At 37.2% G+C, this 17,325-nt stretch overlaps 1 protein-coding gene across 1 annotated transcript in view; it reads left to right on the top strand.

The window, feature by feature from the left end:
• Window positions 1-17,325, top strand: part of LOC111093264 (translation initiation factor IF-2-like) — a 185,743-nt gene that overhangs the window by 121,060 nt on the left and 47,358 nt on the right. Inside the window, exons 5-6 of the mRNA XM_038581101.1 lie at window positions 3,094-3,171; window positions 9,443-9,547. Coding sequence (XP_038437029.1) covers window positions 3,094-3,171; window positions 9,443-9,547 — 183 coding nt within the window. The remainder of the gene's footprint in view (window positions 1-3,093; window positions 3,172-9,442; window positions 9,548-17,325) is intronic.

Genomic DNA, 17,325 nt, shown 5'->3' with positions numbered 1-17,325 from the left:
TAACACAACACACTGGCCCAAACTACCTTCTACTTAGGAAGAAAGAAAACGTCAGGGTGGGGTGAAAAGCTTCCTCCCTAACAAAGGGAGACTGCAGATCATATGGGAAAAAAATGTTTGTCCAGCTGAATATAGTTTTTTGGTTTTAATATTCCACCCCCCTCCAGATTCTAGCCATGTATGGGAGTTCTAGACAGCACAAGCAAATTCTTTTGTGATTTCCTTTCCAAATAGTATACCTTTGTGTGAATTCCCAAATACACAATGCATTTCATTAAGCTATCCAGAAAGGAGACAATTATTCAATTAAAACATCCACAGATGCTAAAAGCATACCATGGTACATTTATTCAGCAACTTTATGCTCGTAACCCATGCACAATCTTTAAACACCAAATTACAGGGATTTGGTCCAAATTAGCAATAAAATACAATGTGTTTGCCCTCTACTGGGTAGTAATGACTGTGTAGTTTTCCTTACATACCCAGTGGCCTTGTAGACAGCTTCATAACTGTTTCATGTAGTCACTAACACAGTGTTATAAACAAATATGGCTAGGATTTGTGCTAATTAAGGTAAATAGAATAATGTTGCATCCGTTTTTCTAGGCTAAGATCTTGAGTAGAGGTGGTTTAAAATTTTTCCTTATATTGCTCTAGGCTTGCATATCATATCATAGGAGATCGTTTATAAGTCATCATTTGATATCCTGGAAAATATATTCAGGTTGTAGATAAATAACCCGCCTAACAATGCTAATGCAGAATGTCTGGCATGTAATTTAGATAGGAATCTGAACACCTCCTTACATCAGCTGTTAAGATTTTGCACTGAAGCAGAAATAACGTCTTATCTTCCATCTGGAAATGGGACATAGAATAGTGACACAAGTTATTTACAGAGTTACTGCAAAACAAGAGTGGTAACAGAGTAACTACAAAGCAACTCCCTGGGTTACTGCTGCAATATAATGCCAGATAAATAATCATGCCCGGGTAAATAAATTGGAAGACGCCTGATTTTATAGAGCATAAATGTAACTTGCATTCCTATTGGGGTGGAGCTTTTCCTCACACGTTGATTTCTGAAGCTTCTTTCCAAGTCCAAGCTGACCCAGCAGAGCAATAAAAGTGTGCATAGAACACTCAAGCCATTTCTACCTCTCAGGAAGTTGGGGGGAGGAAGCCCTGTCCACAGCCGGGGTTGGGGCCTCAGTATAGTCCTGAAAGACAAACATACCTTTAGATTTAAATTGATTGAACCAAGGGGCTGGGTTTGACTGGAGAGGAATTTGACTGGTATTTCGGGTCAGGTCCTCTCTCATGGTCCCAATTGTCTTGCTCTTGGCAAATGATTTATTTTTCTCTTAAAAATGGGGTAGAATTAATACCTGACTTGGGGCTTTTGGAATATTTTCTTCCTGGAAGCAGCAGCCAGCATTACTGGTCTCAGTGATTCACAAATGAAGCATTAAGGGTAGACTTTTCTTTCTTTTTTGTGGTACAAGGGGACAAAATAATTACTGGCTTGTACCACAGCCCAACAATTACGAAGAAATGAAATCCTCTGTTTGTCTTAAAAACATTTCTACATAAGTACTGGGGCTCCTCCCCCTCCTAGCAGCCCACCCACAGGATATCTTCTGGGCTCTGCCTTTATCTTTGGGGTCCTTCTGGGGCAGGGATATAGCAGGATATCTCAGAGAAAAATATTTGTTTTTATTCAAAGCACAGAATATAAAATGCCCTAGAGTCTCTCTTTCTCTGGGAGAGAGAGTGGAAAGTGACATAAGTAATTGACAGGGTATGTGTAGAGATGGGATTGAGGAGAGGTAAGGTGGGAGGATGAGAGCATTGCCGACTTTGGGGTAGAGATTTCACAGGAGGAAACACAGTTTTGACTTCAGAAGAGACAGTTTGCTGAAACCGAGAGAAGTGAAGGGAAGGAGAAAATCCCACAGAACTCACTTAATATCTAATAATCAATTTAATGTTGGTCAGATGGGCTCAGAGCATCTTCCAAAATTCTAGAATTTTGCTGTCTACAGTGTCATAACAGAAAAGGCAAGGCATTTGTTTCTCTGTTCAGGTCCTTGTCATCTTGCTAAGTCTGTACTTAGCTAAATGGCTGAAGATGTTTTGGTTTGTAAGGCAATTCTTGTTCCCAGCTGCATTAAGCTGCTATTATTAATTACCTCCTTTGGCCTAACATTATGCCTTTAGAACACACATATTGTCAGGCTCTCTGTGACTATTGAAGGCTATGCCATACACAAAGGCATTAAGCTTAAAACAATAGAGGCTGGTTATTTGATAGTAAAAGATGTCAGGTGGAGGCAAGCACAGTTGGCTAGAGCTGACTTGAAGCTCGTCATAAGGAAATAAGGGGTGAGGTGATCACAGCACAGCATTAACTGTGCGTGAGAGACACACAATTCTACATGGCAGCTTCCATCATGCATTTCCCATGGAAGAAGGGGGGAAATGGGCTCTGGGTAAATGATGGGTGAATACAGAATCAATTGTAGTGTATGACAAGACACTTTCTCTCTTTGTTTAATATATAAATCAGGAGCACTTATGAATTGATATTAATTAAAATAATGTATTTGCTTTCTTTCAACAGTAATGTCAGCCTTGTTAAAAAACGGAACACTAAATCTTCATTAGACTTTCAATATTAAAAAACTTGCATGAAATATGAATTAACATTTAACTTGTTGCTAGTTAGATTAAAGGAGAGAGAATGCAATAGGCATTTAGCATGTTGGACAAAGGCAGAACTGGCTTTCCCAAACCCGGGAATCAGTTGGTCTCCAGAGGTCATGCTGGTGAGGGAATCATCCATCATTATCTTCTAACAGGAGTGACTGGGGCCCAAATGGAATTACTGAATGCTATAGCATCCATGGAATTAAGTTCATATCAGAAGGCTAATGCATGGTGAATCAACAAAATGTCTGAACATGAAAATTCAGTTTGTAAAGGTCCTTAGAGTTCTCTTGGTACATATTTGGGGGCATGAGCAAGACAGCCTTCATTTTAGAAGAAAGTATGTAATACATTCACTTTTCCATAATCTTTTCCACACAGAAAAATTATGAAAAGCTCAAAGTGCTGTGGCTTAGCTATGTTAAATTTTGGAAATCTGTGACTACTGGAGGGGAACAGGTGGGTAAAAGCCTTTTTGTTTGTTCTATTCAGATGGATGGATATTTGATGACTTCTGGTCTTCATTGCACTGGTGGCCTGAAATTAGAACAGATGTAATTGGAATGACCAGGCTGAGACCTCATATTGCATTCAAAAATACATTATGAAACTTCAGTGATATTATTGGCAATGTGTTGTCTTAGGTGCAAACAGCTCATAAATGCGCTTGCTTATAAAATACACCATCGATCTTATAATTACATTCCATCTGGATTTATATGTTTTGAAAATGTGATTGAATTTTAGACCGCTCTCTAGGTTGACATGTACATGCACAGCAAAGCCACAAGGTGGTGGTATGGTGTCACCATATCTTTTAAGAACAACAAGAAAAGGGGGTTTGTTTAATGAGCTTGCACTCACAAGCCTGCTCATCTAGTGAACTGTGACTTTTCAAATACCAACCTATTAATGTCAAAGGCAATACTGAAGGGAACAGTTCTGTTTGATTTAAAAAATACAGACAATGTGAAGTCCACTATGGCCCAGTATCTATCACCTATGGGGTTCCACTCATGCCTAATGCTTTATTCAAGCTAAGACCTAGTTTTTATATATCAGATTAATACATATCTACAGCTTTGCACCTTTCTAGTTTGATTTTTTTTTATCATCGGGGCTCACCAGGGCCATTTTCATTCCCTTACTATAGCATCTGCAAGCAGGTGGATTAGAGATAACTCTCATTGTGCTTTGTTTTTCTCCCGACACTGTCATTAATCATTCCTTAAGCCACACTTCAACTTCTAGTAATCAGGACTGGCTGCTCCTGAGCTGCACAAGAATTGCCTCTCACAGTGTAATATGGAATTGGAAGCGAATGGCTGAGGCCAGACGCCTCTTCTGCATTCCCCATCTATCTCATCATTTAGGTATTTATCCATCTCTGGCTTGTACGGAGAGCACCTCTCTCCTTCCCATGAGGACGCAGATTGCAACAGAGGATCAGATTTGTTACCAGGCTTTGGGCTTTGATTGTCCTCTTATAAGTTCGGGATTAAAGTGAAATTTCCCACAGGGCTATGCAGGATTTGCTAGCATTTAACTGTTTAACCTGGCTGTTTGTGAATGAGAATCCTGTGGTCAACTATTCCGTAGAGAATATTATGGTAAGCCGAGCCTGAGTGGTACACATTCCGGTGTGTGCCTGTAAAAATGGGCGCAGTTGATTCCAATTAACTTCATACCTGATATCAGTTGTTTTCATGTACACAGAGAACAGTGATCCCAAGGCAAAAAGCAAGCCAAACCATTCCCTTTTATGAAATATAGATGTCAGTTTTAAATAAATGCAAATCTGCTCCCTCAAAATTAGGATTTCCACTTGGCGCTTTTCACACTGATTAGAGAATTAATCAGTCTTGCATGGTTGTTTTCTACTTTGTGTAGATATTTTACATTCTCTAATTTGTTTACCAGTTCTAATCTAACAACAGTTTGATTCTTTATTCAACATATCTTTGAATATGCCCAAAACAGAAACAGAGTTGTGAATTTATTTACACTTACTAAATTCACAATGATAAATATGTACTTAGAATGTCTTAGGTTAGATGCAGAACTTAAACAGATACAGCTTCCTAATCTTTGTTATTCCTGAAGAGGAAAATTCCTCTAATGTGCTTTTGATTCCCCATAGCAAGGCAGTGTGGAACTGGGGGAAAGATTATTCAAAAATCAAGCCCATATTATCTACTTTTGTTGTTGTGGTTTTTTAGATTTGTGTCTACTTAAGGGAAGGCTTTAAAAGAAGTCAAAATCATTCTGTTACCTAGTATTAAGGGGGTCGTATGCCGACCCACTGTACTTAATATATTTAATGTGAATATGTTAAGTACCTAAAAGGATAGTGCTCATTTTGTGTGTCTCATCAAAAGAAACAGAACAAGAAGGCAACAGAAATATGGAATTTAGCAAATCATTCAAAACTTATGATGAAACCCGTTGTTTGCAAGAAAACCAACCAAATCTTTAAGCCTTTTATTATTCCACAAATCCTCTGTCATATTTTTAGCCTTAATTTTGTAATGTTAAAAAAGAGTGAAATACACAGTTAAGCAGAAAAACTTAAAAAAAAAACCCTTATATTTAAAAAAAATGGTCACAATATATTGAAGCATAAAAAAACAGCTTTAAGCATCTCACTGGAAATCTGTTTGCAGTGGCTCGTGTAGGTGGCAAATTGATCATTTTGGGGGAGTAGAGGAATGGAAGGTTATAGTGGCCCGTAGACTAATTTATTTGTTTTGCTGCGTTCGAGTCAGGCACCCTCTTATTAGGGAACAGCTTTCAAAGCAGTTGTGATGGACACTGATCTTGAGCCTGGTAGGAGCTTTGCTTTGCGTGGGGTTATAAAACAAGAACACTGCAGGTCTTGTTACTAAATATCCTTAACCCCCTTTACTATAGCCCATAAAATTAAGGAGGCAGTGAGTTAGGAGTACATGGGGGGAAAAGTTCTCTTAAATGCAAGAGAAATCTCCAGATTCACATGAGTAATTTTCAGCTGTGTATTATGCTCCTGAAGTAACCTCTTCATTCCCATTGTTTTAGTGTGAAATCATTTCCTCGGGAGATAATTAGAGTTGCTCCATTTATTACATTAAATGATTAGCATGCACTTGAAATGATCCAGTGTATTTTCCTTTATTGCTGATGACTCTTAAATATGGGCCTCTATTCGTAATGGATAAATTAAGGTTGTCTTGGCTCTTTGTAGCCGACCGTGTAGCCAAACAAGAGAGACTTTCTTTTCCAAACATAGGCCAGGTGTGCAGTGGCTGAGATCTAGGTCTGAAGAGATTCTATTCATATGGATGTCCCACCTGGTTCAACAAAGAGCTTGATAACACTGCTTAAAGGGTTTCTCTCCCAAACCCCTTAATAAAAATGCTTTTAATGACAGTACTTTATCTGGCATTACTCATCCTATGCGTGGAGTAAGTAAGTTTAACATAAAGTGACCCAAGATTGCATTTCAAAAAAGTACCTCACAGAAAAAGCATGCACATTATCTGAGTAAGCAATATGCCCTACAAAGCCATGGAAAAATGATGTTTTAAGAATTACCAAATATAGATTTCATTTAAATGCAAGTGCTTCTTGTTCTTTTTGAACTAGCCTGGTTGTGTAGCTGACAGAGTCATCTAAAAAATCCACTGGAAAGTTTGGATCAAGTCGACAGCGCATGTTAAATAGGCACCATTGTATAATTAGAGAAGTGGGAAAGAAATTGATGCATTTTGTAGTTAATTTATATATTCAGATTTTCAGCAAATGATAATTGGGAAAATTTGAGCATGGTATTAGAACAATTTAAACCAATATTTATCTAAAAAATGTAAATGTGCACAGATGTAAGGACTAACCATGATGAAGATTTAACCAGTTTCACATTTCACCTCTCTGCGTAAATATGTGTTGATATTTAATAAATTTCATCAAAAGAGATAGGATTTCACATAAAAGGAAAAAGAGTTTCAAAGGAAATTATAAAAAAAATTCGTCCCAACTTCAAATAGTTTGGTATATTTTGAGGATGAGATTATTTTTCTTCTACCTAGACATGACTCAAAACTGTGTCATTTTGTCTATATTGATTTGTTTATGTAATTATTGTGTTCTAATAGCATTGTTATTTTCAAGAAAACACAGAGTTGCTGTGGAGGTTTATCATGCATGGCAACAGCTGGAGAATTAAAAAAAAAAAGAAGAAAAGAGGCTGGGGTGTGAGGTCGACTAGGTAGCTTTGCATTTTGGCAACAATGATCCCTTTGCCCTGGAAGGAGTGAGGCCATTTAGATTTCCACACCCTGATTTCTCAGGTATAGTGAATGGAAGAATAAGTTACCAGCAATCAGGTATTCCCTTAGCAAGTACAAAGAGGAATTTAATACTTCTCTCATATAACTGGTTTACTACTTCCCTCTTATAATTCATATTCCAGGAATGATCACATAAATTCTCTGTAAACAGTAGCTAGTATTTTACTATCACACAGTCAAATAAAAAGCACTTGTGGAAAAGTTCTTTGTATCTGAACTATGATCTTGAGAAGGGAGGCCTGTCAGTAGTCAAAAGAAACTGTATGTTCCTTTGTGTACTAAAACAACAACAACCACAGACTCTTTATCTGTGCTTTATTTTCTGGGTATAGTTTTAGCTTTGCAAGCGATCTGAGCAGCTATGCAGAATTTCTTATTAAATGTTATTTAAATGTAATCAATTAAAAATGACAATGCTTTGGTTAAATATCTAAATGACCGTAAATAATCTTGGTATATTCCTAGTTTCTTAGATGAAAATTTAGCATATTTGTTCCTTTATGTAATAGCAAAATGTTACTGGGTTCTGACTGAGGCACACTGGCTTTGGGAAAACATGGTTTCTGAAGATCCACCTTATAAATGATATTCTTTCTGCTTACACTCCATGTTGTTTACCCAAAACGCTTTCCTACCAACTTAACATTTACTCAGATGGGACACATCATTATAGGGGAGCAGAGAGTCTTCTAGATCATCTAGTCATTTTTTTATATAAAGAGTGACCAAGATCCACAGATATGCAGGGATTTATCTGGACACACACAGAGGTGATGTTAGGACTTGTATCAGCCCCTAACTCTATGTTCAGTGCTCTTTCTACTTCCACAGCAAAACAAAATCAAATAGAAAAATAACCGAAATGCCTCCTTCAGCTTCCCTAGTGGAAAATATTATTTACAAATAGGGAAGTGGGAGCAATCCAGTATAATTAGGCATGATCCATATTAATGACTATTGCTACCAAATATGATTTTAATTCTATGCAATACAGATTTTATTTAAATTATTTTAAATGGATAATGGCCAAACTACATTAACCTTTAGCTAACCAGACCAAAGGATCTTTGCATGCTGGCAAATTCAATTAATATAAGGGCGTTGGCAATCTATTTATAGTAAACCTATTTTTAATTTCTTTGAGAACTTCTGAGAGCACTGTCAATGCATGGCGTTCTGAACTGGAGGAGACATATTATCCTGAAACAGTACTGAAATGTTGTTTAGCTCTGACAGGAGAATTCTCAGGGTAAGGATGCTTGAAAGTCTTTATCAGTGTCCTTATAGGAAAAATGATCCACTTGCAAATGATGGAGATGAAGGATAGGTTTAAATTGCGCTTCTTTTTATAACTTTGTGAATTTCTTTTTAGTGTATGTCTCTTTCAAAAGATGAAGTTATAACAGTACTAATACTAGTGGTGTGGAAGGTTACAATGGCTGAACACCATCTCCCTCAAACATTTATTCCATTTAAACAAAAATACCTGATAGCATTTCCATTATTCACAAGAAATCACACAATATAATGGTTTCTAGCACTCCTTTTGTAATAGCTTATTTAAATACTTGGGGCTGCAATTCAGATTTCCACTTTGTTCAGACTTCACAGAAATACTTTATTCAATTGATCACATTTTTATTCTTTATTGTACTCTAAATCGCCTTTGATTTCTTAGAACACCAGAAATAAAAATCAAGTCTCTAGTCATGTAAAATAAAAAATTCTTCCCCATGCATTTACTTAGAGTAAAACCAAAACCAAAACCAAACAAAAACAAAGTAATATACACAAAAATAGAAAAACACACTTCCCCACCAATAATTTAATAACAATTAAAGTGTATTATGTAAGAGTGGGGCAGCTATGTTCTCTCTATTGTTTTATGTTTTAGAAATCTGATATTTTGTGAAAATAGGCTTTTCTTAGGTGGAAATTTAATTTCAGCAATCTTTGTGATATCAGACATTTGTGAAGACAACCAGAAACCTCAGTTGATGCTTATAGTGATTGATTGCATCAGATTGAAGATGACCCTACCCCCAAAATAAATCTCGTAAATATACATGAAATCACAAAAACTGGCTAAACTCTTAACTTTTAATAAGCTTATATTTCAGCAGTGTTTTAAAGTTAAAGAAAAATGACTGTAGCCACTGCAGCTGACACATCAGGGTGGCATAACTTCTCTTTATAAAAACTTTATCCCAGAATGTATGGTCTAGAAAAAGCCTGAAAGCACTTTAGGGCACTTTTAGAGAAAAAAGAGAAATAAAGCTAAAAAAAAAAAACCCAAAAAAACAAAACCCTCAATGGTAGCATGCTATATATTAAGTTTATTTAAAAAATGCTTTTAATTTTGCCTTTATGCAAATAAGAGAAAGTCTGTTAAAATTAATCCACAGAACAAGAGTATTCAATTACTACAACGTGGTGACACGAGCCGCCAAGAGAAAGGAATTCAGACTCCAGGGCTGGTACAGTTTGCTTTTTATCCAAGTCCCTCCCAGGTGAAAATGAAGTACCTATAGTAGCATATGGGATATTTGACTTTATTATGATAATGCTGCAGCCCCTAAAGGAAAGATTCATGGAAACATACCAGTGTGTGTCTTGATATAATAGAAGTAAAAGACTCCACTGTTACAATACATAATTTAACTATGCAAATACAGACTTAGGTGTGCAGTGATTTATCCATTTGCAATAGCTTGAAATTTTTTGAGAGGATTCTTAAAAACTTTATTGTCTAAAAATGAATATTTATAATGCTTTAAGGACAGTGGTTACTTAACAGCTAGCTGTAATGTTTGGAATCAATAAAGAATGAAATGAAAAAACATATTTAGAAAAACTTCCAAGTGGGTTTTGGAGAGATTATATGAAGACATGCATCAAATTACTTGACTCGATATAACACCTTTTAGAATATGATACCTGCATATGTATTTTTCATATATGTATGTATATATACATAATACCTATAGAGGTTGGTATCCTTAATGGCAATTAAGGTGCTCTCCTATTTATTGTTCATTTTTCTTTAGTCCCAGGAAATAAAAATATTTCTTTTAAGATCATGTAAAAATGTTTTTATATATTGAAACAGAAACATCAAAATTCATTAAGAACAAAGCTCTGGCATATTAATCTGTCTGCCAGTTCTCAGCCTAGTGTGAATTCATCTGTTTGTAAGTCTTGGAAGTAGATATCAAAATAGAAATGCTCAGTAATGATTCCAGTAGTATTAACCAATTCGCCTTTTATTAAAAACACAATGTTTGATAATCTTGCGATACCTGTGATCTGAGTAAACTGATCAGAAAATTAGAAAAGCAGTTTTCCTCCCTGCGTTTTATCCTAAATCTATATGAAGAAGCATCCGTTACTTGCAAAGTTTCAAATGTTATTTGATTTATGTGCACTTGAAAGAAAGATTTCCCCTTGAAACAACGAGGACAGAATGTCCAAAGACATGGTAAATATATAGTTTCTTAATTGCAAAGCCAAAATAGATTACACACAGCCTTGCAAAAATCTAAGACATCTGCTTTGTTTGAGACAAGAAGAAAGACATCTGGGGGCTTGAATGTTTCTTTGTGACCTGCTCCAGTGTGAGTAACCTTGTAGTTAACTAGGCATTTAGTCAGGTCCCAGAAAGATCATTGCCTGGACTCTGCCTCAGAGGCTGATGGGGACCCAGGCCAAAGCCGAAATGTCATACCCAAAAGATCACTGAAGCCAGGCAGTCGGGGTGGAAGTGTCATAACTGGGGCAGTGTAATACCAGCCATCAACCATTTATCTCCCCGGCAATCACAAACCTACACACATGAAATAATCGATGGGGCAGAAAATTTTTTTTTTTTTACATCTAAAAGTAAAAATGTCAGCACTGAATCTTCTAGAATCATTTTGTTTTCTGACTGATTCGTAATTCTATTCTTATTTTCAAATCTCCTTAAATACTGGGGTCTTTTGTCATGTGGGAAACCTCTGGTGATTTCATATGGCATTGATGGAATAAATTCACTTTAAAAAAATTTCAATTACAGGCTTCCGCAATTACGTTTGACTTCTCTAACTGCAGAGAAGCCACAATAAAGTAGCCCTTCTGCTGTTTGGTTATATTCTTGGGTAATGTTCTGTGTGTTCAGTGTAGCACAAAGTGGTTTATTTGCTCAAAGATGCCTCCTTGATGTTTGGGCTTGCTTGTTCATCGGCCAAAAGGAGCACCCTTCTCCTGGTGTTCCCATCCCTGTGTGACTTTGTAACTGAGTCCAGATGCTGCAGGAGTGCTTCCACTGCCTGACAAAGACACTAAACCCCCAAACTGCCTGAGAGTTGTTGATAAATCTTTCCGTTGGAATTACACTTGTCTCAATGGCAGAGATACAAGATTCACTTTTTACTCACTATTTGAATGCATGGACGGCACATTTAATTACTCCCCATAGGCAGGAATTTGGCAGCGAGAAAGCAGTGTGTTTTAATCGGTCTGTCTAGCTATATTTTAAAACACTCCTTACCACAGTGCCTGCATATTTGTGTTGGCATTAACGGAACAAAAATGTGCATTGGATATGAAAGGTATTTTGATGGTAGGTAAACACATTTATTTTTCACCTGATTTCTGTGTTCTGTACTTACCATGCCAGAAAGCAGACTCGAGAGGATGGTACTTGCAGTAGGGGGAACTGAGAACTGAGGGTTTTATTTCTCAAGTGCTGCCTTTAGGATCTGAAAACAGGGTTAGTTTAATTAAGCAGCAAAATACCCAGTGGTAGAGTTTAGAAAACAGACCAAAGAGTAGAAAAGAGAGGTTTTTGTAGTTAACTGGCAAAGCAGCTGCAAATGAGCTAATGCTTTACTTTAAAAATATTTGATTTCCTTGATTAAGAGAGTGATTCTCTTTTACATGTTCATCATCACTCTTTATGAAAACGTTAATATAAATAACATGTGGCTGATTCTCCAGTGTATAGAAACATAGTATTAATAGCTGGACTATAGATTTTCCTAGGCACCACAATGTTGAAATTCAGTGTTGTTTTGTGAACAAGATCAAGAATAGTTAAATTGGAAAACTTTTTGCATTCCTCTGGGGTAGCACTTTTTCCTGATCTCTCTCTCTCTCATATCGTAGAAAGGTCTCTTTCACTGTAAAAATGCCCTGATATTCAAATATCTTACTTTTGACATCTTTCACATTGTAAATTGTTTCTACTTTTTTCAAAATAGCATCTCACTTGTATCCTGCACTTTACTTTGAAAGATCCTTCTCATGCTTGTCTTGTTTTGAAATAACATGGATTCTAGAGGCAGGCAAAGTGAGTTATGATATAGGCCCCTCTTCTTATGGGTTTGAACGCAGACACACTTAACTCCCACGTAGCTTTTTCCCAGTGACCTTATCTGGCCACTCGCGTCCAAGATTAAAACACAGTCAGATCATTTGGCTTCTACTCAAGGCAACTATTATCTCCTTCCCTGAGATGACATAGCATTTTTTAGTTTGCATCAATTAAAAAAACAAGCAAACAACTCCAGTAGTCTTTGCACAAAAGAAAACAAAGTTTTCTGCCTTGTCAGGAAATTAACAATGTACCAAAATAAAAATAAGTACTAACAGCCTGCAGTGCAAGTTGCTGCTGGAAGCAAGCAAAACTGAGGTTGCTGCCTTGACAGTTGAAAGAGCAGATTCTTGAGGAGGGGGGGGAAGTATTTTTCTATACATTTAAAGAATTTCTCCCAATTATGTCTCTGTAAAGAATATTTTTCTAATGTTTAAGAGCGATATCCTCTATTACCACACTTATTACAGCGAAATGTAGGAATGCATGAGTGGTGGGTGTTTTGTTGTGACATCTGAACTATTTGTAAATATTGTTCACAGCTTTCTTAGCATATTTTAGCGAGGCAACATTTCAGGAAAGTATAATTTATTGCACATGATATAGATGGTGAGCTTCCCAACCCATTTGTTGTAGATGTGTTTGCACAAAAGAAAACTGACACCAGGCATATTAGATTAAAGTAGCAGATTTCTGTCTGCGGGTCTGGAGTCCCTGTAGCGGTTGCCTTGCCTTTATAAAAACATCAGTGAGGCCAAGAGATTGGTCCCAAATAATGTAGTACTTGCACGGTTGGGTAAAGAGTACATTTTTCTCTATTACTGTACCATATTTGCTTGTTGTATGTATGTGTGTATGTGTATATGTGTTAGTATATGTACCTGTGTGTTTGCATGCACGTGGGTCCATATGTGCGTATGCACGTGAGTGCATGCACGTGTACATGTATGTGTGCATGTGTGTGCATACATATGTATATATATGTATGTACATATTATTGCCCAGTCATGCTCCTATGACTGTGGCATGTAACTCCACTTTACATGATATTTTCTTCTTTCATTTCCCACAAGAAAAGAAAATATATATACAGTCTTTGCCTCTGATGCCTTATTTGGCTTTGTCTTATTCTTTTAAATTTTCCTCAAAGAGAGATAAAAGTCTTGAAGGAAGTATTAAGATGGTTTCTTCTTCCTCTCTATTCCCTGCCCATTCTAAGTGACAAGGAAAATAGGTTCTACTTTAGCTAGTTCGTGTATTTGTTTGTTTTCTAAACTGTCGTATTTTTAGAAGAAAAAAGAGTTGGGACTATTTTGAAAAGCTGCTTTGTTTTCAGAATACAAGTGAATTATTTGGGAAGTAAAAGCCTGTTTGTTTTCCCTAAGGAAGGTTTGGCAAACTTGATCCCCCTCTTCTCCTTTCCTCTTCCTCCTTGTACAATGGGGAATTATTAGCTCAACTTCACCTGACAAGCCACAATTATTGAGTGCCTACTGTGTTCTGAATATGTACTAGTAACTTCACAAGAGCTCTATGGGGTCAGTGAGATTATCCTCATTTTACAGAGGTGGAAATTGAGACTTAAGGAATGAAAATAACTTGCCCAAGAGCCCATGGCTGGTCAGAGGCATACCAGAGTGTGAATCTTGGCTTGTCTGGCTTCAGAGCTGGTGCCCTTTCCCTCTACCACAATGCCTTTGAATTAAAGGTAAATGTGGCATCTACTTTTATGGTGGAGCAGTTACCAACCGTGGCTGTGAATCAGAATCAGCTCTATGGAATGTTAAGAAAAACTCTAATGCTTGGTTTTCCACTCCTGAAAATCTCATTTTGTAGATTTAGGGTAGGAAACTGGCATCCATAATTTTTGAAACACCACAGGTTTCTGATGCCTGGCATTAAGAGCCACAGGCCTAGAGTGTCCCTTGCTCTCTCCCAGATAGTCATAAGACAGTTCTGATAAGACAGACGATATTTCTGTTAAGTTGGCACTGGACTCAGTATTTGTTGGTTCTTAATGTAGCTGATACACTGTTCCACCTAAGTTTCTGTTCTTTTTTACTCCTTTTTCTGGAATAGATAATCCAGAATGGACACTGATAAATTCTGGTAGAATGGCAGATAGTATGCTTTTTTTTTTTTTTTTTTTTTTGATAGTATGCTTTTAAAGGCGTTTTATCTGTTAAGGATAGCAACCAGCACAAGCCAAATGGTGACCTGCGGGCTGAGGGCGCATGCCAAGTCACCCTTTACAAGTGACTTTACAATTTCCTCAGCTGAGGATATTTGTTTAGTTTCTATCATTCTCAGAGGTTAGGGGAGTCCACACCTGATTCTCAGTGGCATCAATATCAGTCCTAGGTGCCCTGGGTGAGAAAGCCTTGTTGGCCTAGTAAATTCAAATTTGCTATTCAGTTAACTCATTTCATATAATATATTTTAAAAGAATATTTATTTAATTAATCTCTACACCTAACATAGGGCTTGAACTCATGACTCTGAGATCAAGAGTCATGTGCTCTTCAGACTGAAGTGCCCCAATTTCATGTAATATTGAAATGAAGATCAACTAGAGCCCCTCTTCAAACTGCCAGAAAGTCTTGTACATAGCTTGCAGTATGCATTACTAAATCATTTACAGTTTGAATTGCACTATTCATGCCCTGTTTACACCTGCTTCTGGCACTGAACCATCATAAATACTATAGTGTACCTCTATAATGAATTTTCTGAAAATAGGCTAAAATACTTCTTTTCTACAATCTTTCAGCTAATGGTTTGTGCCAACAAATTGACTACCGTGTAGAAACCAGCAGGATATGAAAATGTTCAGCTTATGGCTTACTAAAAATGGAAAAATGACACATATTGCTGATTTCATTTACCTGAGAACACCTCCCAAGTCTCACAAACCATTTGCAGGCATTTTGCCATCGATGAATATAACTGATCTCATGAGGATTACCCAAATAAGAATGCAGAAAAACATCTTTAGGGAAATCTGATCTCAGCCCCAAAGTCTATTTACCAAGCATTATTGAAATTAAATTAAAATGGAAGTATTTTTAAAAAGTCAATAGCCCAAAGGTACCATTCCTAGTCTGATTCATGTATTTGCTGTCTTATAAAATAAAATACGCTCTTTTAAAACATATTCCTGCTATTTTCAAATGTCATGCCTATGTACATTCCATACACATATCTTAGTTAAATACTATTCAATGAGTTTTTACAATGAAAATGTTCCATCCTACTCTTTACCTCCTTTCACTGGTGCCTTACCCCCTACCTGCCTAGAAACAAAGGCATAAATGCTAAAGCAGCCCAGACACATCTATCTCTGTAACGGAAAAGCAAGTGATTCTGCATGACTGTCCCTAATGGTACCAGCACGATCTCTGCCTGGCTGACCCCAGCAAAGACCCAGTGATTCATGGATGACTTGCAAACGTTCCCTCTTGCTCTCTAAGTGAAAACATGTTGAAAAAGACCCTCAGTTTATATATAAAGTATAAGCAGCAAAGGTGTGCTGTCTTAATTTTCAGTCTAACCCTCAAGACATCCTCCATGGCATCAGTATTAAAGCAGGAACCAGGACTACATTTTCCTACTTGATAATAAGCTATGGAAGTTGCATGGGGTCGAGTCTCTAGGAAATCCCCTCTTTCTTTGAAAAAATGTCATTGGTAAGATAGGAGATTGGCACCACAATGAGCAAAATATAGTGCAGGCTGATACGCATTGTCAGGTAGAATTTGGTTTGAGACACTGACTTTTGTCTGCGTGGTGTCTCCGTTCCAAAGAAGATGGAAGATGCAAAATTGCAAGTTTCCAATCTCTGGTTAATGTGGTCTATACAACTGAATAATGTATAAGGAGATGTTCCTTTGATAATGTCACAATTATTCATTGTACAGCCATAAACTCAAATATTCACATTAACAGCTAGGTATTATTTTTCTTCTCTGAAATTAAGTGAGCGGCATCAGTGGTCATAAATGAGAGCATTCATCAAAGGCGGAGCCATGGCAGAGGATTAAGAGAATGCTGATGAAGTGTCCAGATTCCCATAACTTGGAATGGAGCTGCATTCAGCATTCCTTTATTATCCATCTGCCACATAACAAAAAGTCTCCTATATTTAATGCAGGTTTGCCCTAGGCCACGTAATAGGATTAGGAATAATTTCTACAAATTTACAAAAACAAATCACATGGGAAGGCTTAGAATTTGCTAATAATTTCTCCATAGCTGGGAGATCAAAGGGTTGTAAGAGTCCCTAGCCAGGCGGTAGTTTGACCCTGGCCAGGCTTTTTTAATGAAAGGGTTAATCTTCTCCGAGGTGACCATAGAGGAGCAGATAGTGTGACCAAAGGCAGATTCAGGCCCCCAAAAAACAAGGAGGAAAATGGTCTGCAAAGTACAACAGCAAGAAAACATTTACAGAATCACACTACATTTTCTGGTTAGAAAAAATGAAACTGCAGAATCTCATTGAAAGAGGCGAGACAAAGGAAGAGGGCTGGCTGAGAAACAAACCCAGAAAAGATCAAAACCCCTCACCATTGCCTTGAAGGAAAAAGAAAAATTGGACTGCTTGCTTCTCCTTTTAAAGGTTGACTCCTTTGTGGTCAGGTGAGGGCTGCCATCTCTTGTCCTCTCTCACTGTTCCTGTTGGTGTGGGAGGAGAAGCAGCCCGCCTTGCAGGGTCTACTAGCACAGGAAGCCAGGGCCTTACAAGGTAGTCCAATTTCAGGTACGCTACTTTATCTTGGTATATTGGGACAGAAAATCATGAATTCTTATATGAGGACTTGCCCTATTCTTAAAGGGAAATGAAGGTGAACAAAGGCATATTAAAAATAACAAGGGCAGCTAGGATGAATGGCATTGCTCCAGTGTCTTCCAAGTTCTTTATGATGAATTTTGACGAGT

This window comes from Canis lupus, chromosome 30, assembly GCF_011100685.1.
Source record: "Canis lupus familiaris isolate Mischka breed German Shepherd chromosome 30, alternate assembly UU_Cfam_GSD_1.0, whole genome shotgun sequence".
Classification (NCBI taxonomy): Eukaryota; Metazoa; Chordata; class Mammalia; order Carnivora; family Canidae; genus Canis; species Canis lupus.
Note: the sequence above shows the minus strand (reverse complement) of the source record. Positions and strands in the feature narration are given on the sequence as shown.